The sequence below is a fragment of the Natator depressus genome, chromosome 25, assembly GCF_965152275.1.
Source record: "Natator depressus isolate rNatDep1 chromosome 25, rNatDep2.hap1, whole genome shotgun sequence".
In the NCBI taxonomy this organism is placed as follows: Eukaryota; Metazoa; Chordata; order Testudines; family Cheloniidae; genus Natator; species Natator depressus.
Window position 1 is genome coordinate 2,444,316 of NC_134258.1, and position 27,578 is coordinate 2,471,893.

The following is a 27,578-nucleotide window of genomic DNA, read 5'->3' on the forward strand; positions in this document are numbered from 1 at the left end:
ATTAGGTTTATCTTTTTTATTTCTTTTTCGCTTGTGGATTCCTCTGTGCTAACCCCAGGTGCTTTTGTTTTGCTTGTAACCTTTAAGCTGCACCTCAGGAAAGCTATTCTTGATGCTTAATTCTTGTATTTGCTCTTTTTAAATCTAGCAGTAGCCTGAGTTTTCCAATGTATTTTCTTTCTTCCTTTAAGAACAGGATTGGAGTTCTGTGTCTTAAGAGGTTTGTGCACATGTAGTTTTTGTTTGTTTGTTTGTTTCTTTGTTTTTAATGAGCTGGTGGCAACAGCTCATTTCCTTTGTTGTTTTTTTTTTCCTCAGCTCTTCCCCGGAGGTGGGGGTGAAAGGGCTTGAGGGTACCCCACAGGAAGGAATTCCCAAGGGTGCCTTCCTGGGTTCTCAAAGGGGTTTTGCAGTTGGGTGGAGGCAGCATCTACCGATCCAAGATCAGAGAAAAGCTGTAACTTTAAAAGTTTAATACAAGCCTGGAGTGGCCAGTATTACTTTTTAGAATTCTTGCGGCTCCCACCTTCTGCACTCGAAGTGCCAGAGTGGGGAATCAGCCTTGACAAGGTGACTGAGAATAGTTAAGATGGCTATATACCTATTGAACTCAGGTAGCTCCATGATTAAGTCTAGTGAGATGGTCGAGGGTTGGGCAAGCCCACAAGGTTTGTTATGTGGCACCTTAGTGCAGACACGCAAGTCACAGGAGGCTACATATACCTGTGAGGCTACCAAAAGAAATAGGAGGCCAGGTGCTAGGTTTTGGAACAGCCAAAATGCCCCAAACGGGGGAATCATGGCACATCCGCAGGGCTGCAACATGGGGGCTGCCAGGGGGAACATATATGCATCCCTTCACAAAGGTCAGTCTGTCTTGGGTCTCATGCACTTCCTGGTCGATGGCTTCTTGATTGTCGAGGGAAGTCCCCTTGGCAGAGGCTGAGCAGATTAGGACAAACTGGTCCAGGAGCATTGACACAGTGAGGAAATTATTGGACTTTAGGATGTAGGAGATCTCTTGGTTGGGTTTCTTCTGGTCAGCATAATACTCCACATTTCGGGTCAGGGCATCTGCTTTGCCATTCCTACCACTTGCATGAAAGGAGATTGTAAAATTAAAATGGGAGAAGAACAGGACCCATCGGAGCTGTCTGTGATTGAGGGCTTTGACTTTCTATAAATATTCCAAACGCTTATAGTCTGTGTATACTTGGACCGGCTGTTGGGCCCCTTTAAGGTAGTGCTGCCACTCCTTGAAGGCTGGCTTGATAGCCATGAGTTCATTTCATAATTTTGCTTGGCAGGAGTGAGCTTTCTAGACTAAACGGCATGCGGATGCATCACTTGCTGGCACCCATGCCTCTGGGAAAACACTGCTCCAGTTGCTACGTTAGAGGAGTCTCCTTCCACAATGAAGGCTCGTGTAATATCAGGGCGGGCTAGTAAATGCAAGTTTTATGTAGTAAAACTGTCAGAGGGGCAATCTGCTCGAAGGCACATTGGGCCTCCAGAGTCCAACTGAACTGGATGTTCTTATGGCGTAAAGCGGTCAGAGGGGCAATCTGCTCTGAGAATTTCAAGATGAACCAGCGGTAGAAATTCATGAAGTCCAGGAAACGCTGAGCTTTGTGGATGTTCCCAGGTACTGCCCAATTTCAGACCGCCTTTACCTTTTTTGGATCCATTTTAATTACTTCCAGGGACAGGATGAATCCCAAGAAGTCAGTAGAAACACAGTTGAAGGCACATTTTTCCAACTTGGCATACAATCAATCCATGTTGGCAAAGCCTCTCCAAGACAGTGTGAATATGAGTTGTATGTTGTTTGGAGCGGTCTGAAAAAATAAGTATATCATCAAGGTACATTACTACGTATTGATCTAGGATGTCCCAGAATACATCATTCATGAAGTACAGTATTGGAATGTAGTGGGGGCATTTGTCAGCCCGAATGGCATCACCAAATATTCAAAATGGCCACAGCGGATCCAAAAGATAGTAATCTCCATGCCTAATGCACGCAAGGATATATGCGCCCCAAAGGTCTAGTTTTGTGAAAATTCGAGCAGCCCCTACTTTGTCCAACAGCTCTGGGATTAGGGGCAGCAGGTACCGATTTCTCACTGTTATCTGGTTCAAGGCCTGGTAGTCTACACAGAAATGGAGGCTTCATGAAGAGAAAAGGTACCCCAGCAGATGAGGCGGATTTACAGATGAAACCCGTGGCCAATTTCTCCTGAAGGTATGCATATAAGGTAGCTAGCTCAGGTTCAGACATGTCATAAAGCTGGCTGAATGGGACTGTTGCTCCAGGCTGTAAGTTTATAGGACAATTGTAGTCCCAATGGGGAGGTAGGGAGTCCGTATACATCAGCAAAATCACTGTATTTGGTGGGGAGTTAATTGAGGATTCCACCTCCCATTATCTGTTAGGCCAATAACTACTTCCCCTGGGGCCTGGGTGTCTTCTGGGTGTTTGCCATCCATCAGATCCCAGCAGTGCTGTTGACAGAACTTTGAGGAAAAGGAGACTCATGACTCCTGCAAGTGAATGAGGGGATTGTGACGGGTTAGCCAGGAGATACCCAGAATCAGGGGGAAATGTGGGAAGCGTATTATGTTAAATTGCAGCATCTCTTGCTGCCCCCAGATTGTGACCTCCAGGGGGATGGTTTTAGTGACTACAGGCCCTGAGGATATTGAGGATATTGAGGAACCATCAATGGTTTCTATTAGGTCCTGGACAGACTTGAACTATAAGGGTCTGGTCTGTTGTCTCATCCATAAAGTTTTCTGCAGTGCCTGAATTGATGAGGGCCTTATGCACAGGGAGTTGCCAAGGCTGGCGCAAGATTCTTAGCCTATCAGGCCCTTAGAGTTGTGGCCCCACCTGGTGGGATTCAGTTCATGATCCTGTCAGAACTCAGCCTTGGGATTGGGGTTATATCTTGCCTATGTGCCCAGCTCAGTCCAGGACTGGGTTGGCTTGTTCTCCAGACCCTTTTGTGTCAGCTTTCGGGCCAGGCAGGTGGAGACGAAGTGGCCTGGCTGGCTATAATAGAAGCACAGATTAAGGAGTTGGCCACTGGGTGGAGGCCAGGTTGTGGTAGCTGTCTGGGGACTCCCAAGCCTGGAGGTTTCTTCAGGGTTAAGTTGCCAGCGTGCATAATCCATCTGCATCTGCTTGGCATGCCAAATAGTGTGGTGGTTGTGGCAGGCGCATGCATGGGAAGTGGAAACTCTCACTTCTCTTCTCTCTACCCAGGCTCAACAGAGAGTGATCGATGGCTCCATGTCTAATTGGCAGCTGGTATCCAGCGGAGTGCCCCAAGCATCGGTCCTGGGGCCAGTTTTGTTCAGTATCTTCATTAATGATCTGGAGGATGGCGTGGATTGCACCCTCAGCAAGTTTGTAGATGACACTAAACTGGGAGGAGTGGTAGATACGCTGAAGGGTAGGGATAGGATACAGAGGGACCTAGACAACTTAGAGGATTGGGCCAAAAGAAATCTGATGAGGTTCAGCAAGGACAAGTGCAGAGTCCTGCACTTAGGGTGGAAGAATCCCATGCACTGCTACGGACTAGGGACCGAGTGGCTAGGCAGCAGTTCTGCAGAAAAGAAACTAGGGGTTACAGTAGATGAGAAGCTGGATATGAGTCAATAGTGTGCCCTTGTTGCCAAAAAAGCTAATGGCATTTTGGGCTGTATAAGTAAGAGCATTGCCAGCAGATCAAGAGATGTGATCATTCCCCTTTATTAGGCATTGGTAAGGCCTCATCTGGAGTACTGAGTCCAGTTTTGGGCCCCACACTACAAGAAGGATGTGAAAAAATTGGAAAATGTCCAGCAGAGGGCAACAAAAATGATTAGGGGACTGGAACGCATGACTTATGAGAAGAGGCTGAGGGAACTGGGATTATTTAGTCTGCAGAAGAGAAAGCTGCTTTCAACTACCTGAAAGGGGGTTCCAAAGAGGATGGATCTAGACTGTTCTCAGTGGTAGCAAATGATAGAACAAGGAGTGATGGTTTCAAGTTGCAGTGGGGGAGGCCTAGGTTGAATATTAGAAAAAACTTTTTCACTAAGAGGCTGGTGAAGCACTGGAATGTGTTACCTAGGGAGGTGGTGGAATCTCTTTCCTTATAGGTTTTTAAGGTCAGGCTTGACAAAGCCCTGGCTGGGATGATTTAATTGGGGATTGGTCTTGCTTTGAGCAGGGGGTTGGACTAGATGAGCTCCCGAGGTCCCTTCCAACCCTGTTATTCTATGATTCTTCTCACGCCTTTCCCACAACTGGTTGTCAAGTTGTATAGTCAGCTCTATAAAGGTGTCCAGGCCCGCTGGGGTTTCCACTGGGGCCGGAGCATCCTTGAGCTCCTCACTCAGACCCCATTGGAAGTGGAATAGGTGGGCCACCTCATTCCACTCTGTGTCCGGTGCCAGTCGGCAAAAGTGGGCTGCATATGCGGCAGAAGTACCCTGCCTCTGCTGGGCAGCCTCAGCCATTAGAGCATGGTGGGGGTCAACAGTGCCTGTAGGAAGGTGTCTGAACTGGTTAGTACTGGATGAATGCCCTCTAATAGTGGGGAGTCCAGTCTAGTGCCTCCCCCGTTAGCAGGCTGACTACCAGGCCTACCTTGGCCTGGTTGGAGGAGTACATTTGCGGCTAACGTCAGAACTGGAGGCGACACTGATTTATAAACCCTCGGAACTTTCCATGGTGCCTATTGAAATGTTCTGGCAATGGAGTCACAGGCCCTTGTGCGAGGGGTGCCACAGCAAGTGGGACCCAGAGCACTGTTCCCTCTAAGCTGTGCGCGTGCACATGGATCCTAAACCCCACGCACACAGCGAAACACCGTGTGCACAAAAATTTGCACAGAAGCACAAATTGCATAGAAGAAATTTTTTGCGCACACGGCCTGTCAAAAATTAGAGGGAACATTGACCCAGAGGTCAGTGTTCTTGGCATGGAGTTGAAGAGCCTGTTGGTGTAGTGCCTGATTCTCCTCAGTAAACTGAGAAAGATGGGCCTGTGTTGCCTGGTAGTCTGCCTGGAGGTGGGGTACCCACTCAGTTCTCTAGTTCCCTTTGTGAAGAAAGAGTGAGCCTTGCTGATTCCATTTTGCTGAACCCTCCCTAAGAAGCAGTATGAGCAAGCTGTTATGGACTGGGATTCAGGCAGTGTGCCTAGTAGAGCAGGAGTCAGATCCAATGGATGGAGCAGACATACAGGGTGGGGCAGGAAGCTAAGCAGCACCAGAGTCAACTGCAAGTTACTAGAGCCAGGAGTCAAGCCAGAATCAGAACCAGGAATCGAAGCTGAAGGTCAGAGCAGAGGTCAGATGCTAAGTGCCAGAGCCAAGGGTCAAACAGGATGGGAGTCAGGGTCAGAAGTTGGAGGCCAGGCTGGAGCCAGGACTGGATTGGAGGTGAGACATAAGGGCAGGAGGAGAGGCAAGGATCAAGCACAGAGCAGGAGCACAGTGGGAACAGGAGCGAAGGTGGGGGTAAGACAGGAGCCAGGAGCAGAGCAGGAATAGGGTTGGGTGCAGGAAGCAGGCACAAGCAGGGTCCAATACAGCCACAACAGGAAACCACCTTGTTGCTGGGACAAACTTTGTGTTCCTCCTTCTGGTTTAAATAGCGTAGCTGGACCAATTGGTGAAGCTAGTCAATCCTCCAATCAGAGCTCTCGTGGCTAGTGCCTTGGCTGGGGCTATAGCCCTAGCTTCTGAGCCCATCCAGTTTCAGTAGCCATTGGGTGGAGGCCAGGATGTGGCAGCTGTCTGGGGACTCCCAATCCTGGATTCAAGACTTGGGACATTCCACTGGGTGGGAAACAGCTCATGCCTTTAAATTAGGTGGGGGAATGAGGATCAGTTAAGCAAACTCTGTCTGGAATTCCAGAGCATAAAAATGCAATCGTATCTGTAAATTGTGCTGCTTTTAGGGCTCCTGGTGTGCGGGTGTCTATATGGCTGTAATGGAATCCTACTCAGCCATTGCTGTTTCAAATCTCTGCATTTTCACAACTATTTAAGGTGTTGGTGAAGTCAAACAGAGCCATGTGGCTGAATCTGATTGTGAACATGGCCAAACCAAGAGCTAAGTAACTGCAGAACAAAGTGAAATACAGTAGAACCTCAAAGATACCAACATCAGAGTTACAGACCGACAGGTCAAGTGGACACCATGGGGAACCGGAAGTAAGCTATCAGGCAGCAACGGAGACCAAACCCCTCCCCCTCCCCAAACCCCACAAATAAACCAGCAAATACAGTACTATACCATGCCTGTATTGCATCTTAAAGGTAGGCACATCTGAACTGCCTGTCCCCGTCCCCACTCCCTACTAACCATGGGTTGGGGCAGCCACTTACAGGTAGGAGGTGGTGAATGCTGTTTTCCCTTTTCCCTCCCCCCCTGGCTGGAGGGGAACAAGCTTGCAAGCTCAGAGTCCGGGAAAGAGATTTTCTGAGCTGCTACTGAAATGTGTCATGGAGTGGAAGCTGCTGGAGCCAGAACTCATGCCTGCATGCTGCACTCTGGAGGAGCAGCTCTGTTTTAAAGGACCACAGCCTGCACTGTTTGCCCACTGACACTGCAGTCTCCCAGAGTGCCTCTCTCATTAACTTTGCAGCCGGGGGCTAGAACCAGTCCTCACCCCCACTCACCAGGCAGCCACTGCAGAACTCTGAGCCCTTGCTCTGAGCAGTCCACCCTGAGGAGCGTCCCATAACAGCTTGTTCAGAGTTATGAACAACCTCCGTTCCCGAGGTGTCCGTAACTCTGAGGTTCTACTGTACTGAGTGCTGCTGCTGCATTTATTTGGCTCAGTAAGTATGTGAAATGGAAGAGCTGTTGAAAGCAAAATAGGAAGAGATGGAAGGAACCACACAACTGATAATGTAAACTCTGTCCTGCCACAGTAACTGACCTCAAGATCTCATGAAACCAAACAATGCCAGGAACAGCGTGACTGATCTTAAAACCGTGAGAGAGAGAGACAGAGCTAGGTCAGGGTTGCAATCTCTCCACAAAATGGAGTCACTTTTGAAATATTTCCTTTGTAGTGCCAGCAAAATTTTGCCTTTTTATTTTGAAAGCATTTCAGATGTTATCCACTGGATTGCTTATTGGTAGCCAAGGTTATATTAGGACACTGGAAATCTGAGATTTCTCAAACAGGAAGAGAGTAGATAAAATATCTCTCAGATGCAGTTCTTAGCAAATAACACAAAAGCATGAGAGTATTTGAGATTTGGGGTGGTTGTTTTGTTTGTTTTGTTTTGTTGTTTTTATTATAAACTACCTGAGTTGTTAATGCTGCTTATACATTATCTGAGCCATATTTATATAGCACCATAACTGGATTTGGTGCTTGACTGAAATAAGACGCTGCCCCATGCCCTGAAGAATTGCACTGTGGATCAAAAGAAAGAGGCAGAAGTAGGGAGAGCCAAGATACTTTTATGTTTTGCATGAGGCTTCTAAGCTATAGTGTTTTGTTTTTTTCATCCAAGTCCTGGCTAGGGCAAGCAGAGAGGAGTAGGAGGCCCAGGAATGGAGTCAAGCAGTGTCAAGTGGGATTTGAAAGCAAGCGAGGGCTTGTGGCACGCTGGCAGAGGGTTCCAGGAGCCGGAGGCAGAAGAAGGTGGGAGTAGATGGAGCAAGGAGAATGGGCAGAATACAATGGGGGATGTGTATATTATGGAATGTTCAGTGCCCTGGCGAGCTCTGAACTTGACATGGAAGGTGACAGGTTGGTGAAGTGATGCCAAGGTGTGGCAACATGGTCAGAGTAGCAGGAAAGCGCTTTGACCATGTCACCCCACCCTGATATCACTTCATCAGTCCCCTGCCACTTTCCACATTGAGTTCAGAACTCCCCGGGGCATTGCACATGACTGTTGCTTGTCGTGAAGGCTGGATAGTCATCGAGGCCCGAGAGGAGCAGTTGATGGAAGTCCCAGTGAGTGAACTGTGGCATGAGCCAGGTTTAGCAGTATGGGGGAAGGAAGACGTCCTTCAGTGCTAGCACAGACTGGGTAGGACAGAGCTGCACCTCCTTAGTTCTACCCACTGGCAGCAGTGGGAGAGGGGTGCTGACTCTCCCCAATCCCTGCAAGTGTCAACCAAAGACCCTGACCTACCTTCTCTCTAGCAGAGAAGCTGGGTGCAGGTGACACCTGCTGCTTCCTGCTCTCCCCACTCCCTGTCCTCACATACCTCCCAAATGCTGACTCCAACAGGAGGTGAGAGGAGGTCATTAAACCCAAACTTAGCCTTGGAACAAGCAGACAAAGAAAGTTATTGGCCAGGCACAAGGCCTTCTATGTACAGACTGTGTTGGAGCACTGCCAAGAAATCATACAGCAGCAGAGGGCTAAGAGCCTTCACAGCAGAACAACAGGCTAAAACGTGGTTTACGACCCTCCCACCCCCACGCCCCCCATAAAGGAGTTATTAATTTGGGCCATTTATATGAAATTTACTAAGCACCCAGCTGGAATTGGGAACAGTTTTGTGGGATTGTGTCTCAGATTACCTCCCCTTCTTTCCAAAAAGAGCATTTTCCTGAATGGGAGTTTCCTGGCATATTGCCCTGCCTTCTGCTCCTTGGCACTTCCTCCAACATGACCTTTCTGTTGCAGTTTCACTGCAGTGTTTTCCTGATGCTGTGGAGAGGCGCCTGGGGGGATTCCAAGACGACTTTTTCTGTTTCTGGCATCCTGTGATCTCTAAAACGCTTCTTATATTTACATTAAATTTAAACCCTCGGCAATGTAACAATTAACAATGAAATGTAAGACCAGATCCACGAGAGAGAGCAATGTAGCCAGGAAGTCAGCATGACCAGGCCAGACTCCTTGAAGACAGATTATTTGCATTCATTTCACTTCCATGCAATTTAATTTTATGTGTTGCATTGATTCATCACTGAAAATGCAAATTCCACCTAAACCAATATGAATCTATGAGGCAGAAATTCTCCCTCATTTTGCCAGAGTTCTCTGTAGATTTTGTTGTTTCAACCCATTCCTTTGTGCTTCTCTGTCCCTTTCTTTCTTTCTGTAATTGTAAATGCTCTTATGAGCTACTTGGACAATGCTCCTGTGGTGAGCAGCTTTGGACTGTGCTAACAGTGCACAATAACAGAATTCAAGAAAGACCCAGGGAAAGGTACCCTCAGGACTATATGGACAAACTGAACTATTTTCATTTCGATCAACAACCCAGGACCATTGCTTGGAAAACTTAAAAGGCCCTGAAAGTATTTGCACTAGTCTTCCAAAGCTTTTCTAGTCCTGGCAGGTCAGAAGATACTTGACCTTTAAAATCAAATCTCTCTGATTACTGTGTTGGCTTCCTCCTCACTTGATTCCAATATGTCTGTCTTTGGTGATATTTCAAACCACAAGGGGAATGATTAATGCATTGTATTATTACTAAAGTGCAGTCTGTGTGCTAGGCCTGGCCTCTGTAGATATGTAGGAAGAAATAGCCTCCTAACCCTGCAGAGCTGATACTATATATGGACAGTGTACAAATGGATGGTGGAGTTGGTTGCAGTGTGGTGGACAGAGAAGCTTAGTATGCCACTAATTTTGCTGGGTGGTCTTTTATTTATTAGCACATGGTATGCCTTTTGAGAGCATGGCTCCTGATCTGTTTTTATTTCAGATGCAACCTTGGTCTTTAGTTCTTGCTGGTTTTGAGACAGCAGCTGCCAAAATGTGAGTAGGTGGGAGGGGGAAAGCAAGTGATAGTCTCAATTATCTGATTTTTAACATTGTGATTTCATGACTTGGATATTCATGATTGCTGTGTATGCTGTAGAGCTGAGACCCTAAGCTCTTTAGGGAGATATTTCTGTTTACAGCGTATGCTTGAAAATGAAGACTCTGAATCGGTCCATAGCATCTTAATCTGGTGCTTTTCAGAAGCCTCCCCAGCAGTACAGGTAGCCATTGTGGACCCTGGTCCACTGTAATTTTTGCTCCCTCATTACGTACTAACATAGGCTAAGATGTAACTTTTAGTAATGCTCTTGCAGTTACTGACATGGTCCACATGCTGTCATTTACTGTGTATCTTTTTGACGCTATTTCTGCTGCTGCCACAGCAGTTTGCTTTGAAGATTCCCCCAATCTCCAGCACAATGCAGCACCTTGTCTAGCATTATAGCATGCCCTTGCAGGGAATGGCGGGATGTCTCAATGTTCCCTGGGCATGGCTGTGCCATTCTGCCCAGTCTGACAGCAATTTCATCCCATTATTTGCCTCTTTCTTTAGTGATGGTCCCATCTGTCGAATCTGCCATGAAGGTGGAAATGGGGAGGGGCTGCTTTCTCCCTGCGACTGCACAGGAACACTGGGGACCGTGCACAAGAGCTGCCTGGAAAAATGGCTCTCCTCCTCCAACACTAGTTACTGTGAGCTCTGCCATACTGAGTTTGTCGTAGAGAGAAGACCAAGGCCCCTCACAGAGGTACCACTTTCCTCCTGCTTGGCTTTTCATATGTTATTTTCTTTACCTTTGAAGGAAAATGACTGATTTAACAGTATTTAATTCAGTACTCTGGGTACCGTCAGGTCCCTTGGGCCCTAGATTCAGCCTGTCTGTTAAGCTGTGGGGAAGGATAGCTCAGTGGTTTGAGCTTTGGCCTGCTAAACCCGGGGTTGTGAGTTCAATCCTTGAGGGGGCCATTTAGGGATATGGGGCAAAAATTGGGGATTGGTCCTGCTTTTGAGCAGGGGGTTGGACTAGCTGACCTCCTGAGGTCCCTTCCAACCCTGAGATTCTATGATTCTGTGTATTTAGCAAAACATGAATCATCTCCTTCCTTCAGTGTTTTTTAAAAATCGAACCTGCATAGTTTATTTTTAAAAGTTGCATAACTTAGTGTAGGCCCTACATATAGATGAAACAGTCTCCCAGTCACATGGTGGATCATTCTCAACCAGAGGTTTGTTTTGGACATAGACAATTTGATCATGTCCTTTTAATGCACTATAACCAGCATTGATTAAAAAAATTACTGAGAAATAGTCATTTTTCCTCAATTTTAATAAAACTAATATAATGTGAGGGGAATATATGACACATTATAAAAATGGCCTGACATAGTAACTTGAGCTGTAAGAAATCTGTGGAAGAGCAGAGTTCATGCCTTTAGTCTGACTGGGAGTTGGCTGAGAGACAGGTGTATGCCCTAGAGGAGGGTTGGAGAATGGGGGTGAGGTTAGGATATTTGTTGTTTAGCCTCCTTATAGGCAGACACAATTGGGTGAATGAGGAGGCCAGAGAACTATAAATTTGCCTTTATGATTGAGACTGCAAACAAAAACACTGTGGAAATGCAGAATTGTTGTTTTCATTTGCCCTGTTGTCCATACATAGGTAGAATTCTGTCTTCTTCTATGTGGTGTCCCCTTTATTAACTTAATATTCATGTTAATGGCTTTGAGAAGTCATTTTTCGTTCCCTATCCTCCTCAATATTTTGGCATCTAATATCTCAATGTTGCATTAACGTAGTTCTCTTGCATTTAATTTCCTTGGTGTATCTTGTCCATAAATATGATGCATGGTACACTTTTGATGTTGTATGTCATGGACCAGTCCTTAGTGAGTGACCCTGACATACATGAAAGCATTTGGTTTGTAGGTCAGAAAGTTCGGTTCCTTCCCCTCTTTAGGTAGGTTTGCTCTGGCTGGTTGTAGTGTCACATCTCCTGCTCATTGTAGGGGTCATTCCATACAGGAGAGGAAGATATCTTAGACCAATTGATCTTTCAGACTTATCAAATTACTGTGCAGCTACTATACTATACCTGCTGAAGAGCTTGGGACTGACTCCTGCTCAGGGTGAGCATATCTAAAACATCACTGAGCTTGCAGATGTGTTTCCCCTGGGATGAATAAATAAATTGTGAGTTACAGTGCAAGGGGGCAGCAGCTGAGTTAGTCAGAAAACATGATTTTACTAAATAGGCCTGATAAGGTTTCAAAGCTAAATAGATTCGAAACTTGTTAGAATCATAGTGGTGGAAGAGACCACAAGGGTCATCTCGTCTAACCCCCTGTCAAGATGCAGGATTTGTTGTGTCTAAACCATCCCAGACAGATGGCTATCCAGCCTCCTTTTGAAAACCTCCAGCAAAACACCTTCCACAATGTCCCTAGGCAGTCTGTTTCATTGTCCTAACAGTTAGGAAGTTTTTCCTGAGATTTAATCTAAATCTGCTATGCTGAAGTTTGAATCCAGTGCCTCTTGTCCTGCCCTCTGTGACAAGAGAGAACAACTTTGCTCCATCTTTTTTATGGCAGCCTTTCAAGTATTTGAAGAAGGGAGATTGTCCCCCCTCAATCTCTTCTTTTCCAAACTAAACATATCCACTTCCTTCAGCCTTTGCTCATATAGCTTGCATTCCATCCCTTTGATCATCTTTGTTGCTCACCTCTGGATCCTTTCCAATTTCTCCACATGCTTTCTACACATTGGGGGATGCAATGATGCACATACTCCAGCTGAAGCCTAACCAGCACCGAGTAGAGCAGTACTCTCACTTCCCGTGACTTGCATGCTATGCCTCTGTTAGTGCAACCTAAAATTGCATTTGTTTTGTTTTTTTTTTTGCAACAGCATCTCATTCTGACTCTCATGTTGAGGCTGTGATCCACCACAATTCCCAGATTCTTCTCAACAGTGCTGCTGCCAAGCCAGTTATCCCCCACTTTGTATTTGTGCATTTGTTTTTTCTTCTCTGTGTAGCACCTTACATTTGTCTTTGTTGAATTTCATTGTGTTGTCTTTAGCCCAGTTCTCCAATTAATCAAGATCCATCTGTATCTTAGCTCTATCCTCCGAAGTGTTGGCAGCTCCCCTATCTTTGTGTCATCTGCAAATCTGATCAGTGTGCTCTCTGTTCCTTCATCCAGGTCATTAATACAGACTTTAAACAGCACCGGAACCAGAACAGACTCCTGTGAAACCCCACTTGAAACCTCCCTCCAATCTGACATAATTCCATTAGTGGTTACTCTTTGTTTGCAGTTTTTTAACCAGTTATGTATCCACTTAATGGTAGTTCTGCCAAGCTCTTGTTTCTCCAGCTTACCTATCAGAATGTCATGTGGGACTGTGTCAAAAGCCGTGCTGAAGTCCAGATATATTATGTCCACTGCATTCCCCTTATCCACCAACCCAGTTATCCCGTCAGAAAAGTAAATCAAGCTGGTTTGGCATGATTTGTTCTTGGTGAATCCATGCTGACTGCTAATGTTACCCCCTTCATTGTCCAGGTATTCGCAAATTGAATGTTTTATATATTGCTGTAGTAGCTTCCCAGGTATCAAAAGTTAGGCTGACTGGTCTGTAGTTCCTTGGCTCCTCCTTTCCCCCCTTTTAAAAATGGGCACTACATTAGCCCTTCTCCAGTCTTCTGGGACCTCTATTGTCGTCCATGCATTTGCAAATATTATTGCCAGTAGCTCCGAGATTTCTTCAGCTAATTCTTTCAGTACCCTCGGGTGAATAGCTTCTGGCCCCACAGATCTGAATTCATTCAGATTGGTCTGAAGATCTCTGACGTGTTCTTTGCTTATCTGATCTTCATCCCTTCCCCTTTATTGTCTATGGTAACTTCACTAGTCGTCCGGTCACATGTTATTTTCTGTGAGAAGACTGAAGCTAAGTAAGCATTGAGCAGCTCTGCCTTCCTATCATCTTCCATTACCAGCTCACCTTCTCCATTAGCAGCAGATCCACACCATCCTGGATCTTTCTTTTTTTTTCTGACTTTTGAAGAACCCCTTCTTGTTATCTCTAACATTCCTTGCCAGCTGTAACTCATTGTTTGCCTGGGCTTTTCTGATTTTTGTCCCTACACGCTCGTACTATTCCCATGTATGCTTCCTGGGTGAAATGCCTGTCCTTCCATTTCCTGTATGTATCCATTTTGGTTTTTAGATTGTTAAAAAGCTCCTTGTGCAGCCATGTTGGCCTCCTCTGGGTCGTCTTACCTTTTCTCACGCTGGAATAGCTTGATGTTGAGCCTCTAGTATTACATCTTTTAGGAACTGCCAGCTCCCTTTGGCTCCTTTTCTTCCTAATTGGTCTTTCCATGAGATGGTGCTTACTATTTCTCTGAAATGGTTGAAATCCATGTTTCTGAAGTCCAGTGTCCTTGTTTTGCTGTTCTCATGTCCTCCTTTCCATAGGATCTTGAATTCATCAGAGCATGATCACTTCTTCCCAAGTTCCTGACCACCTTCACATTTTCAACTAATTCCTCCCTGTTCGTCAAAACCAGATCCAAACTGGATGACCCTCTACTTGTTTTGAAAGTTGTCACCTACACATGTTCAGAACTTGCAGTTTTGCTGTAATAGTTTTCCAACAGATGTAAGGGAAGTTAAAATCCCCCATTAATACTTGCTCATGTGTGTTACCTGCTTGTAGAATGACTCAGCCACTTCCTCTTCCTGATTTGGTGGACTTGTCAAACACTAGTCAAACAAACGGTCACAGCAGACAGATACTCAGATATTCACCCCACCAGCTCACAACACAGCCCCCCAATACAGCACCTACCTCAAGAGCGCTCACTGTAGCTCCTCTCAGATGGTTCCCAGGCAAACTCCCTCTGTTTGCTTCTCCTCCGTTCACTAATTGCTAGGTTCGCAGCTGGCTGCCTTTTTATAAGACTACAAAAGGTTTTTTCCCTCCCCCCCCCGCTGGTAATAGCTCATCTTAAGTGATCACTCTCCTTACACTGTGCGTGATAAACACCCATTTTTTCATGTTCTGTGTGTATATAAATCTCCTCACTGTATTTTCCACTGAATACATCCGATGAAGTGATCTGTAGCTCACGAAAGCTTATGCTCAAATAAATTGGTTAGTCTCTAAGGTGCCACACGTCCTCCTTTTCTTTTTATAAGACTGCTGGCTTGAAGCAGCTACCCCAGCTCAAAGCCTCTCCTGGTTCACACTTCAATCAATCACTCAAGGCCTACCTGGAGCAAAGCACTCCCAATTCACACTTTTCAAACACACACACACACACACAGTCAAATCAGTACATGACTAGGTGGTAGTCTGATAATGCCTGTTGTTACTAGTTTTGATGGCAACAACAAAGAAATGTCATATTGCCAAATCACCAGACAAGACGTTGCTTAGCTTGGAGAGCCATTGGCTGAGAGTCCTTTAAAAGAGTCTGCTGAACACTCACCTTTAGTGGATCTCACTGATCCAGCTACTCTTCTATCCCATCACCTACGGAAATTCCTTGTAAACTTCTCCCCCCACTATTCACTTCATATTCAGGTTGGGCAGCTTGGAGAAGGATTGGATGGGGCCTTTATCAAGACTATTTGTGCAGCTGGCTTGGAGGTTTACTTTCTTATTGTCTTTTGTTTTTGTAAACTTAATAAAGTCTCCCCTTGGGGGTTCCCCCAGATCTGTTGGTGACTACTCTGCCAGAAGGAAAATTCCATAATAGAAGAATTAGGAAACCTAGTTCAGGTGCCCACAGTTCCCATAATCCTCCCCCTTGTGTGTGCTCCCATTCCCATCAGGCAATTTCATTGTGATCTTGCTCCACCCAGGCAGGGCTATAGAATGGGATATAGTAAAGATGTAAAAAGAGCAGGAGGACTTGTGGCACCTTAGAGACTAACAAATTTATTTGAGCATAAGCTTTCGTGAGCTGCGATAAATAAAATGTATTTGTCCTAAGGATTCTGCTACATAGCCTGGTGGTTTAGAGCTCACAAGATCTTATACTCTATAACATTTACTAGGGCAGGGCCTGTATCTCAGCTGTGAAGATACATACTACTGATATGCCCAGCAGCACTTGGGTTATTTAACCTTACACAATGCCTAATTTTCCATATCAGGTACCTAAATAGGACATCCAAATCCTGCACTTAAGTGCTAGTAAAAGCATCCAATGCATAAAACGGAAACATATGTGTTGATGTGAGCTAAGTGCAGCATTTGGACATCCTGTTTAGGCACCTTCTGTCTGAGAGCCATCTATCTTTAGTGACACTTTCAGGTTTGTGATTGGTACAGGTTCTGGGGAGACATAAAATAGCTTTGTAAAATCTAATGGTGTGGAAACTCATTGCCAATTTTGATATTTATTCAAGTCAACATTGGGAGAGGCCTGCATTTGGGGGTGGATCTCAACAGAGCCATTGCTTGACCATGCACGCACTTCTAATGGCCATTGATAAGAGGCCAGAGCACGTGAAAGATGATTAGTTTAAATTCCAAGGTGGACGAATTAACGGCCAAAGATGATAAACTTTAAAGTCCTATTGATGGCTTCAAGGAATACTCCGCCCAAATGGATTCTGCAGCCATGATGACATAGTATGGATACATTCTAAAAACACAGAGGCAGTGCACTGAAAGAAAACAAAGTTTTGAGGTTACAACTAAAAATGGTCAAATCCAAATGAGACACAAATGTCAGTTGTGGTCACCAGGAGGTGAAGAAGTCCTCTTTTATTCTAGATGTGACACTCAGCTTGTTGCCCTGTCAAAGAAAGCTAGTAGGTTGGTTTGACGTGATTTGTTCTTGACAAATCCATGCTGTTACTTATCACCTTATTATCTTCTAGGTGTCTGCAAATTGATTGATTATTTGCTCCATTATCGTTATGGGTACAGAAGTTAAACTGACTGGTCTGTAATTCCCCAGGTTGTCCTTATTTTCCTTTTTATAGATTGGCACTATATTTGCCCTTTTCCAGTCCTCTGGAATCTCTCCTGTCTTCCATGACTTTTCAAAGATAATCGCTAATGGCTCAGATATCTCCTTGGTTAGCTCCTTGAATATTCTAGGATGCATTTCATCAGGCCCTGGTGACCTGAAGACTTCCAACTTGTCTAAATAATTTTTAACTTGTTCTTTCCCTATTTTAGCCTCTGATCCTACCTCATTTTCACTGGCATTCACGATGAGATATCTAATCACTACTAACCTTTTTGGTGAAAACCAAAACAAAAAGGTCATTTAGCACTACCATTTCCACATTTTCTGTTATTGTCCACCTCCCCCCCCCCACCCCACTGAGTAATGGGCCTATCCTATCCGTGGTCTTCCTCTTGCTTCTAACTTATTTGTAGAATGTTTGCTTGTTACCCTTTATGTCTCTAGCTAGTTTAATCTTGTTTTGTGCCTTGGCCTTTCTAATTTCATCCCTAAATACTTGTGGTATTTGTTTATATTCATCCTTTGTCATTTGACCTAGTTTTCACTTTTTTTGTAGGACTCTTTTTCTGAGTTTCAGATCATTGAAGATCTGGTTAAACCAGGGTGGTCTCTTGCCATACTTCCCATCTTTCCTGTGCAGTGGGATAGTTTGCTCTTGTGCCCTTAATAATGTCTCTTTGAAAAACTGCCAACTCGCTTCTACTGTTTTTCCCCTTGCTTCCCATGGGATATTACCTACCAGCTCCCTGAGTTTGCTAAAGTCTGCCCCCTTGAAATCCATAATCTTCATTGTGCTGTTTTCCCTCTTACCATTATGATTTAGTCTTTAATTACATGATCACAGACTGTTTTTTTCCACATGCCCCATCTCACTGAGTGCACAGGAAGGACTTGCTCTGCTGAGTGAATCAGGGTTGGACAGCGAAGGAGTCTGTTGTCTTTGTATAAGTCCCTCTACCTTGTTTATTTGTTGCAGAAGTTGGAAGATGTTGCTATTTGCAGAAGTGGGACAGGCAGGAGACCTGCCCAAAACTAAAAGCCTACCCCTCAAAGAGGGAGGAACTACTAAGCCCAGGCCACAGCTGAGTATTGGAAGGTGTGCAGTGAATGAGGCAGAGGAAGAGAAAAGATGGTCTCGTGATTTACACAGTCGAATGCTGCCCTGGAGAATTGGATTCTATCCCTGCCTCTGTCACAGAGTTCCTGTGTGATGCTGGGCAAGTCATTTCAATCAGATTTTTCGCAACTGGATCACGAATTGTGTGTTCCTCATTTTCTGGGTGCCTGACTTGGAACCCTGTAGTCTGATTTGCTGAAATGCTGAGTGCTCACAGCTGCAACTGAAATCAATGGGAGCTGGGCTTTCATAGAATCGCAGAATATCAGGGTTGGAAGGGACCTCAGGAGGTCATCTAGTCCAATCCCCTGCTCAAAGCAGGACCAATCCCCAACTAAATCATCCCAGCCAGGGCTTTGTCAAGCCTGACCTTAAAAACCTCTAACGAAGGCAATTCTACCACCTCCCTAGGTAACCCATTCCAGTGCTTCACCACCCTCCTAGTGAAAAAGCTTTTTCTAATATCCAACCTAAACCTCCCCCACTGCAACTTGAGACCATTACTCCTTGTTCTGTCATCTGGTACCACTGAGAACAATCTAGATCCATCCTCTTTGGAACCCCCTTTCAGGTAGTTGAAAGCAGCTATCAAATCCCCCCTCATTCTTCTCTTCTGCAGACTAAATAATCCCAGTTCCCTCAGCCTCTCCTCATATGTCATGTGCTCCAGCCTCCTAATCATTTTTGTTGCCCTCCGCTGGACTCTTTCCACATCCTTCTTGTAGTGTGGAGCCCAAAACTGGACACAGTACTCCAGATGAGGCCTCACCAATGCCGAATAGAGGGGAACGATCACGTCCCTCGATCTGCTGGCAGTGCTCCTACTTATACAGCGCAAAATGCCATTGGCCTTCTTGGCAACAAGGGCACGCTGTTGACTCATATCCACTGTAATCCCAAGGTCCTTTTCTGCAGAACTGCTGCCGAGCCACTCGGTCCCTAGTCTGTAGCAGTGCATGGGATTCTTCCATCCTAAGTGCAGGACTCTGCACTTGTCCTTGTTGAACCTCATCAGATATCTTTTGGCCCAATCCTCTCATTTGTCTAGGTCCCTCTGTATCCTATTCCTACCCTCCAGCATATCTACCACTCCTCCCAGTTTAGTGTCATCTACAAACTTGCTGAGGGTGCAATCCACGCCATCCTTGAGATCATTAATGAAGCTATTGGAAAAAAACTGGCCCCTGGACCGACCCTTGGGGCACTCCGCTTGATACCAGCTGCCAACTAGACATCGAGCCATTGATCACTACCTGTTGAGCCCGGCAATCTAGCCAGCTTTCTATTCACCTTATAGACCATTCATCCAGCCCATACTTCTTTAACTTGTTGGCATATACAGTGCTGTATGATGCTAGGAACTATGAAGAATTGGGTTCTAAGCATCTCAAATTGGACCCCAAAACTTTTCATCTCTCTGTGCCTCAGTTCATCTGTAAAATGGAGATAATATCCAGTCATCTCCCAGGAGTGTTGTGAAGGTAACTAGATTTATATTTGTGAATCCCTCAGATACTGTAGTGATGAGCACCATGAAAAAGCTCGTGAGGAAATTAATAATTCTCTGTTCAGAGCAGGATTTGAATAGTGTACAGATAGACGCCCTGGAGTCTCACACTGAACAATGATGATAAAACAATACAAAATATTGAATACCTTCTCATTAAGGGAGTGCCATCTGGCCTATGCCCTAAATGAGGCAGGGGTTCTGTGGAAGAAAGATTTGAATTATATGATCACACACTGTATCTTAATGCGGGAGTGAATTAAGGTTGTAGGGGGCAATCTTAATTCTGGCATTTCCTAATGTTTGCTTGCCACTGCTACATGGATGATCTTTAAACACCGTTTTGGTCTGACTGTAGTTGTGATCTGAGCACACTGGTTTCCAGCCAGTGTTGTTCTAGCTCTTTTAGTCTTTAAAGCCGTTAAGAATAGACCCCGGACTATAGGAACTCGGAGTGCGTAGAATTGCTTTGAACCAGATGTTTCTACTTTAGTAAAACCAGGTCAAGTGCAAACAAAAGGCATAATTACTCTATAAAAAGAACAGGAGGACTTGTGGCACCTTAGAGACTAACCAATTTATTTGAGCATAAGCTTTCGTGAGCTACAGCTCACTTCATCGGATGCATACTGTGGAAAGTACAGAAGATCTTTTTATACACACAAACCATGAAAAAATGGGTGTTTACCACTACAAAAGGTTTTCTCTTCCCCCCACCCCACTCTCCTGCTAGTAATAGCTTATCTAAAGTGATCACTCTCCTTACAATGTGTATGATAATCAAGTTGGGCCATTTCCAGCAGAAATCCAGGTTTTCTCCCCACCCCCACCCCCACCCCCACAAACCCACTCTCCTGTTGGTAATAGCTTATCTAAAGTGATCACTCTCCTTACATTGTGTATGATAATCAAGGTGGGCCATTTCCAGCACAAATCCAGGGTTTAACAAGAACGTCTGAGGAGGCGATTACTCTAATAATTACTCTATAGGGTTCATCTTAGAAAACACATCTTGTATTTCAGGTGTTCAGAGAGGTTTTGCAATAACTAGGAAACTCCTTCATTCCAGAGGTTTGCTGCTTATGAACAAAAGAAGTCTTTGGTCTGATCAATTGTAGTAGCCCAGTACATCAGTTAGTCTGTTTGTATATCTGCTGCCCGTGGAGTCCATTTGCTCTTATGGGATGCACTGTAACAACTGTATAAGCTCTCTCTTTTAGGCCTTCAGGCAGAACTATGTGAGTTGAGTCATTCTTTGCTGAGTCTATGCCTCCTTTCTCCCTAGGGGCCATTCTTCAAGATGCTGCTGGGTCTTTGTTTATATTGACATGGGCAGCCTTTTCTGGGAAAATATCACTGTTCTGCATGGACTTCATTAATCTCTCTGGCTGCTGCTTACTGCCGAAGCACTGAGTGGTCTGTTAAAGGCTTTGGTACTTCCCTCTGCATTCACTCCTCCCTATGTGTCTCTCCCCTTCCCTGGCTGGGGAGAGGGGGGGACAAGGGGGAAAGGATCCACCAAAATACTTTGATACCTATGTTTCTTTTTTTGTAAATGGTTTTAAGCTTTATCTATTTTCCCCATTTGTGCCTGAGCCTTGCCCGTTTGCCCTTCCTGTCTCTCAGATTGTCAGTGAGTGCGTAACTGTCTGTGATTTCTCTTGTGTTTGGAGTAGGCATGTAAAATAGTAAATGGTTAACCAGTTAACTGGTAAGCATTAGTCTTGCCAATTAACCTGCCCTAACGGTTAAACCCAGGCCGGCCAGAGCAGCCCCAGCCCCAGCAGTTCACCAGTTAAACTAAAGGATTAAAATTATATAAACGGCTAACTTTTTAAAATAATATTTACATCCCTAGTTTGGAGCCCTTTGCTGGTTTCCTGTTGGAGGCTATTTATAGTGCTAATTCGCTCCTCTTTATTTTAACTATTAATTTAAACATTTAAAATCATTTTAACCATTTCCTGTCCCCTGCTGCAGTGTTGTAAATGGGCTAACTAGAAACTTTGCCTAGCTACCTGCTATTAATAGGACATGCCACCCAGTCCATACCTGAGTCAGTGAGAGACTGCCATTGGCTGCCAGCATCCTGATCCAGGAATGGATGATTGCCAGTCTCCTTTGCTACAAGCTGCAGCTCCAGAAGCTCCCAGCAGTTACAAGTGCTGCCTAAATATAATAACTCACTCCTGTCATTGGGAAGCTCATGCTCCTCGTAATGCTGACGTGCACTGAGTAATCAAGGTTTCCGGGGGAACAAAATAGGTGTCTGAACTGATTTCCTACTCTCGTTCCTGGGTTAGGCAGATGCACTGTTGACTTCACAGCAACAGCTGTTAACAAGCCCAATGACAGATCGGTCCAACTGAAAGAGGAGCACACTTTATCTAAGAACCTAGAGAGAGAAATCCTGTGAAGGTCAGGGCCAGTGAGAGAATGGGCACATACTTTTGTGACTCGTGCTGAAGGGCCATAACTTTACTGAAAACAACTACTTAAAGGTATCATGTTTGGGTAATAAAATCCACCCTGAACCATCACTGGTCTATCCCCAGACCAACTAAGGTCTTAGGGTCTTTGTTAAATCCAAATATTTCAGTATGTGTGTTTCAGTAACCATTTTAAATTCCAAAAAGTTTTTCTCTTGCCAGTCACCCTTGGGCCCATAAATATTTTGACATTCATACCTTGTTCACGTATTTACAACATTGCCAACTGATCTCTTGTAAATCCTTGCTTTGAAATGTATGAAGCGACCCAACAAAGAGCTCTGTTTCTGTATCATCATCATCATCCGTTTTGTCCTCCAGCTGTATGTCTATTATTGTATGTTCTTGTATTTCACTGCAAAATAATTGTGTTTACTGCTACTCTGAAACCATTCATGACACTGTAACCTTTTGACTGGTCACTTTGCACCATGTTGGAATTGCTTCCATGTTTGTTTCATACACATCTGGGTTTGCAGTTTGTGTACCCTTCCATTCTGTCTTTATGCCATAGCATCCATTTTAAATTAAATGCAGTCAGATTTTTTTTACTGCATGTAAACAGTTAGGAAGCACAGTTTTCACACACCCTGCAATTATCTGCTGTACTTTGCAAGAAATTTACTTAACTTTGAAATAACCTTGCTTTGACCTGCTTATCAGTTATACTACAAATAATTCAGTCTCTAATTAGTCTGTTAACTGATCAGATTCACCTAATTTAGTTATTTTATGAAGGTCAGTGGTTTTTGTCTTGCATGAATCTCAGTATTTTTGAAGTTTTTAAATGAGTTTGTCTTGCGGTTTCATTCCCCTTTCTGCTCCAGTTGCAGTGTGTTGCATGGGCCTGCCAATGGTGGTAATTTGGGGAATCTCTACAACTAATTAATTCTGTTCAGTGTTGTGGAGTTGTTATGAAATTGCTGTATCGTGGAGCGCCTCTTTCTGTGTGTCCTCCACTGCTGACAAGGCTTTAAGCCAGGGATGGGCAAACTTTATGGCTCAAGGGGCAAATCTGGATATGGAAGTTGTATGGTGGGCCATGAATGCTCACGAAATTGGGGTTTGGCATGCGGGAGGATGTGAGGGCTCCAGCTGTGTGTGCGGGCTCTGGGGTTGAGCCAGAAATGAGGTCCAGAGTACAGGAGGGGGCTCTGGGCTGGGGCAGGGGGTTGGGCGGTGTGTGGGGGGGTGAGGGCTCCAGCTGTGGGTGCAGGCTCTGGAGTGGAGCAGGGTGGGACCGAGAGGTTCAGAGGGCCGGGAGGGGGGGATCAGGGCTGGGGCAAGGGGTTGGATGGTAGGAGGGGGTCAGGGGTACAGACTCTGGGCGGCACTTACCTCAAGCAGCTCCCGGAAGCAGTGGCATGTCCCCACTCCACCTTCTACGTGGAGCTGCGGCCAGGTGCAGTGCCGCCCAGAGGATTCAGGATGCCCGGGGCAAAGCAATTTCGGGGGCCCCTTCCATTAAAAAAAAATTAGTTTTGCTGCCCCAAGCGGCGAAGAAAAATAAAAATAAAAACCCAAGTCATGCTGCTGAAGAAAGAAGAGGACAGGAGGACCCGCTGCCGAATTGCCACAGAAGACTGAAGCAGAGCGATTGAGCTGCCGCTGATGAGGAAGAGGAGGGATTGAAAGACCTGCTGCCAAATTGCCGCCAGAATTGCCCCCGCCCTGTCTGTGGGGCCTGGGGCAAATTGCCCCACTTGGCCCCCACCTCCCCGGGCGGCCCTGACCAGGTGGCTCTGCACGCTGCCCCATCCACAGGCACCACCCCTGCAGCTCCCATTGGCCCCGTTTGCTGGCCAGTAGGAGCTGCGGGGGCGGCACTTGGGGCGTGCGGAGCCCCCTGGCTGCCCCTTCACGTAGGAGCTGGAGGAGGGACGTGCCGCTGCTTCTGGGAGCCGCATGGAGCAAGCCCCCGACCCTGCTCCCTGGCAGGAGCTTGAGGGCCAGATTAAAATATCTGAAGGGCCAGATGCGGTCCTCAGGCCGTAGTTTGCCCACCCCTGCTTTCAGCAGTCTGACCTCCTACCAGGCACAGTGGTAGGTCCTTAGAACCCAGCAGCCTCCTATTCAGGGAGAAGTCACTTCCTGCTGCTTGTCTGCTGGGGGCTGACATCTGTGGTCAGCTCCCAAACAAAGCAGACAGAGGTGACAAAGCAGGGGCTTATAAAGGAATCACAGAGGGAAGACAGAGCCACACAGGGAGTTTTGGGCAGGAGAGAGGAAGGGGACAGATCAGCCAAGGTCAGAGAAGATGGGGTGGGGAGAGAAGGCTCCATGTTTGACAACACAAGCCATGCACTGCTGCAGAGGATCCTGGATGCCCCAGATGACTCTGACCCCAGCCCAACGAATGTTCTGGAGTGGCGAGGAAAAGGAGGCGGACAAATGCGTGCAGTTTATTTTTCTACAGATCAGTGTACTTCTCATGTAATTAAAGGACAGTATTAGAATCCTGTGCAGAGTGGCTGTGCATTTGATGCATTACACCTACCATGAACTGTCTGCCCAGAATACCGACATGGCTGAAATTCTGGAAGACGGTGTGTTTAAACTATATGGGGGGATCTGAAGGCTCAACTCTGGCGCTGGGGCTGGGCAATGAACCACTTGGCACATTTCTCAGGAGGGGGTGCTAGAGGTTCTGCACCCTGATTGTGCGTAGGGACCTCAAGAAGGGGCAGTACCTGGACTCTGCTGAGACTCTGAAAGCTTAAAATGCCCAGGGATCCAGCAGCTAAATCCCCTCACACCAGTTTGGGTTACGGCCAAGTGGGAGCGCTGTACTGGAACTGTAACAGGTAGAGGATTTTACATTCTCTTATTTTCTTTTTAATGTCAGTAGCATCCAGTCAGGTTTGGAAACACTGCAGCCTCCTCCTCTGGTTCTCTGCCATGTTCCTTTCCAGTTCTTGCTGACTTCTTCCAAGAGAAAATTAACAAAATACAATGTGACCTTCCCGTCCTACAACTCTGTCATCCTCCACAGATGCCGAAGTTTCTTGTCTGCTGTCCTCCTCTAGCCCCTCCACTTGCCCCAGAGACCTCTCCCATCCCATCCTGATCACCCTTGCACCTATTCTCATCCATTCCCTTACTCTCCTCTCTCTCCTCTGCCTCTTTCCCCTCACAGTACAAGCACGCTTTAGTCTCTCCCAAAAAACAAAACAAAAATCTCTCCCTTGACCCTACTTGCCTCTCCATCTTCCTTCTCCCTTTCATCTCTAAGCCCTTTGAACACACTTGATAATTGTTGCCTGGTGTTCCTCTTTTCCACTTCTTCTCCAATTTATTTCACCAAATTGCTCTTACCAAAGTCTCTGATGATCAATTCCAAGCTAAAGTTCAGAATCAGTACTTCATCCTCATCTTCCATGACCTGGCTGCTGACTATGACACCATCAGCCATGCTACTCTTCTTGAAATCTTGTTTTCACATGGCTTAGAATCATAGAATATTAGGGTTGGAAGAGACCTCAGGAGGTCATCTAGTCCAATCTCCTGCTCAAAGCAGGACCAACACTAACTATATCTCAACAGCCAAGGCTTTGTCAAGTCGGGCCTTAAAAACCTCTAAGGGTGGAGATTCCACCACCTCCCTAGGTAACCCATTCCAGTGCTTCACTACGCTCCTAGCCCTGGTCTACACTAGGAGTTGAGGTCGAATTTAGCAGCGTTAAATCGATTTAACCCTGCACCCGTCCACACGACGAAGCCCTTTTTTTCGACTTAAAGGGCTCTTAAAATCGATTTCCGTACTCCACCCCCGACAAGGGGATTAGCGCTGAAATCAGCCTTGCTGGGTTGAATTTGGGGTACTGTGGATGCAATTAGACAGTATTGGCCTCCGGGAGCTATTCCAGAGTGCTCCATTGTGACCGCTCTGGACAGCGCTCTCAAGTCAGATGCACTGGCCAGGTAGACAGGAAAAGGCCTGCGAACTTTTGAATTTCATTTCCTGTTTGGCCAGTGTGGTGAGCTGCAGGTGAGTGCAGAGCTCATCAGCAGAGGTGACCATGATGGAGTCCCAGAATCGTAAAAGAGCTCCAGCATGGACCGAATGGGAGGTACGGGATCTGATTGCTGTATGGGGACAGGAATCCATGCTCTATGATGAGCTGCATGCCATTTTAGGGGGTTCAGCCACCACTACCCCAACCATGTTGTTTGACTCCTTCAATGGAGATGAAGGCAACACAGAAGCAGATTTTGAGGATGAGGAAGATAGCTCACAGCAAGCAAGCGGAGAAACCGGTTTTCCTGACAGCCAGGAACTGTTTCTCACCCTGGACCTGGAGCCAGTACCCCCCAAACCCACCCAAGGCTGCCTTCCGGACCCGCCAGGCGGAGAAGGGATCTCTGGTGAGTGTACCTTTTAAAATATTATACATGGTTTAAAAGCAAGCATGTTTAATGATTAATTTGCCATGGCATTCGCGGCTCCACTTTACCACTCCAGGTCAGTAGCATGTACTCGGGAATCATTGTAGAACAAAGCATTGCAGTGTATGTTTGCTGGCGTTCAAACAACATCCTCTCTTTATCTCTCTGTGCTCTCCTCAGGAGAGTGATATCATTCATGGTCACCTGGTTGAAATAGGGTGCTTTTCTTAAGGGGACATTCAGAGATGCCCGTTCCTGCTGGGCTGTTTGCCTGTGGTTGAACAGAAATGTTCCCCGCTGTTAGCCACTTGGAGGGGCTAGCCACGTGCTTGGGGGAGGCAAAATGCAATCTTGGAACGAAAGCACATGTGCTATGTATGTAATGTTAACAGTAAGGTTTACCGTGAAAGAGTGTACCCATTGTTCTATAAAATGTCTTTTTAAATACCACTGTCCCTTTTTTTCTCTCCACCAGCTGCATGTGTTTCAAGGATCACAGGATCTTCTCCTTCCCAGAGGCTAGTGAAGATTAGAAGGCAAAAAAAATGCACTCACGATGAAATGTTCTCTGAGCTCATGCTGTCCTCCCACACTGACAGAGCACAGACGAATGCGTGGAGGGAGACAATGTCAGAGTGCAGGAAAGCACAAAATGACCGGGAGGAGAGGCAGCGGGCTGAAGAGAGTAAGTGGCGGGCTGAAGAGAGGGCTGAAGCTGAAAGATGGCGGCAGCATGATGAGAGGAGGCAGGATTCAATGCTGAGGCTGCTGGAAGATCAAACTAATATGCTCCAGCGTATGGTTGAGCTGCAGGAAAGGCAGTAGGAGCACAGACCGCTGCTACAGCCCCTGTGTAACCAACCGCCCTCCTCCCCAAGTTCCATAGCTGCCTCACCCAGACGCCCAAGAACGCGGTGGGGGGGCCTCCGGCCACCCAGTCACTCCACCCTAGAGGATTGCCCAAGCAACAGAAGGCTGGCATTCAATAAGTTTTAAACTTTTAAAGTGCTGTGTGGCCTTGTCCTTCCCTCCTCCACCACCCCTCCTGGTGCTTCTCTCCTCCACCACCCCTCCTGGGCTACCTTAATAGTTATCCCCCTATTTGTGTGATGAATTAATAAAGAATGCATGAATGTGAAGCAACAATGACTTTCTTGCCTCTGCAAGCGGTGATCAAAGGGAGGAGGAGAGGGTGGTTAGCTTACAGGGAAGTAGAGTGAACCAAGGGGCGGGGGGTTTCATCAAGGAGAAACAAACAGAACTTTCACACTGTAGCCTGGCCAGTCATGAAACTGGTTTTCAAAGCTTCTCTGATGCGCAGTGCGCCCTCC

At 46.1% G+C, this 27,578-nt stretch overlaps 1 protein-coding gene across 3 annotated transcripts in view; it reads left to right on the forward strand.

Moving 5' to 3' along the window:
- The window catches only part of MARCHF2 (membrane associated ring-CH-type finger 2), an 87,778-nt gene that overhangs the window by 31,879 nt on the left and 28,321 nt on the right, over positions 1–27,578 (forward strand). For 2 of the 3 annotated variants that reach the window (XM_074939781.1, XM_074939782.1), the window contains exon 3: positions 10,306–10,501. In XM_074939781.1, coding sequence (XP_074795882.1) covers positions 10,306–10,501 — 196 coding nt within the window. Of the gene's footprint in view, positions 1–10,305; positions 10,502–25,998; positions 26,227–26,722; positions 27,337–27,578 lie in introns of those variants that run through there. The other variant, XM_074939783.1, reaches the window with a different exon arrangement.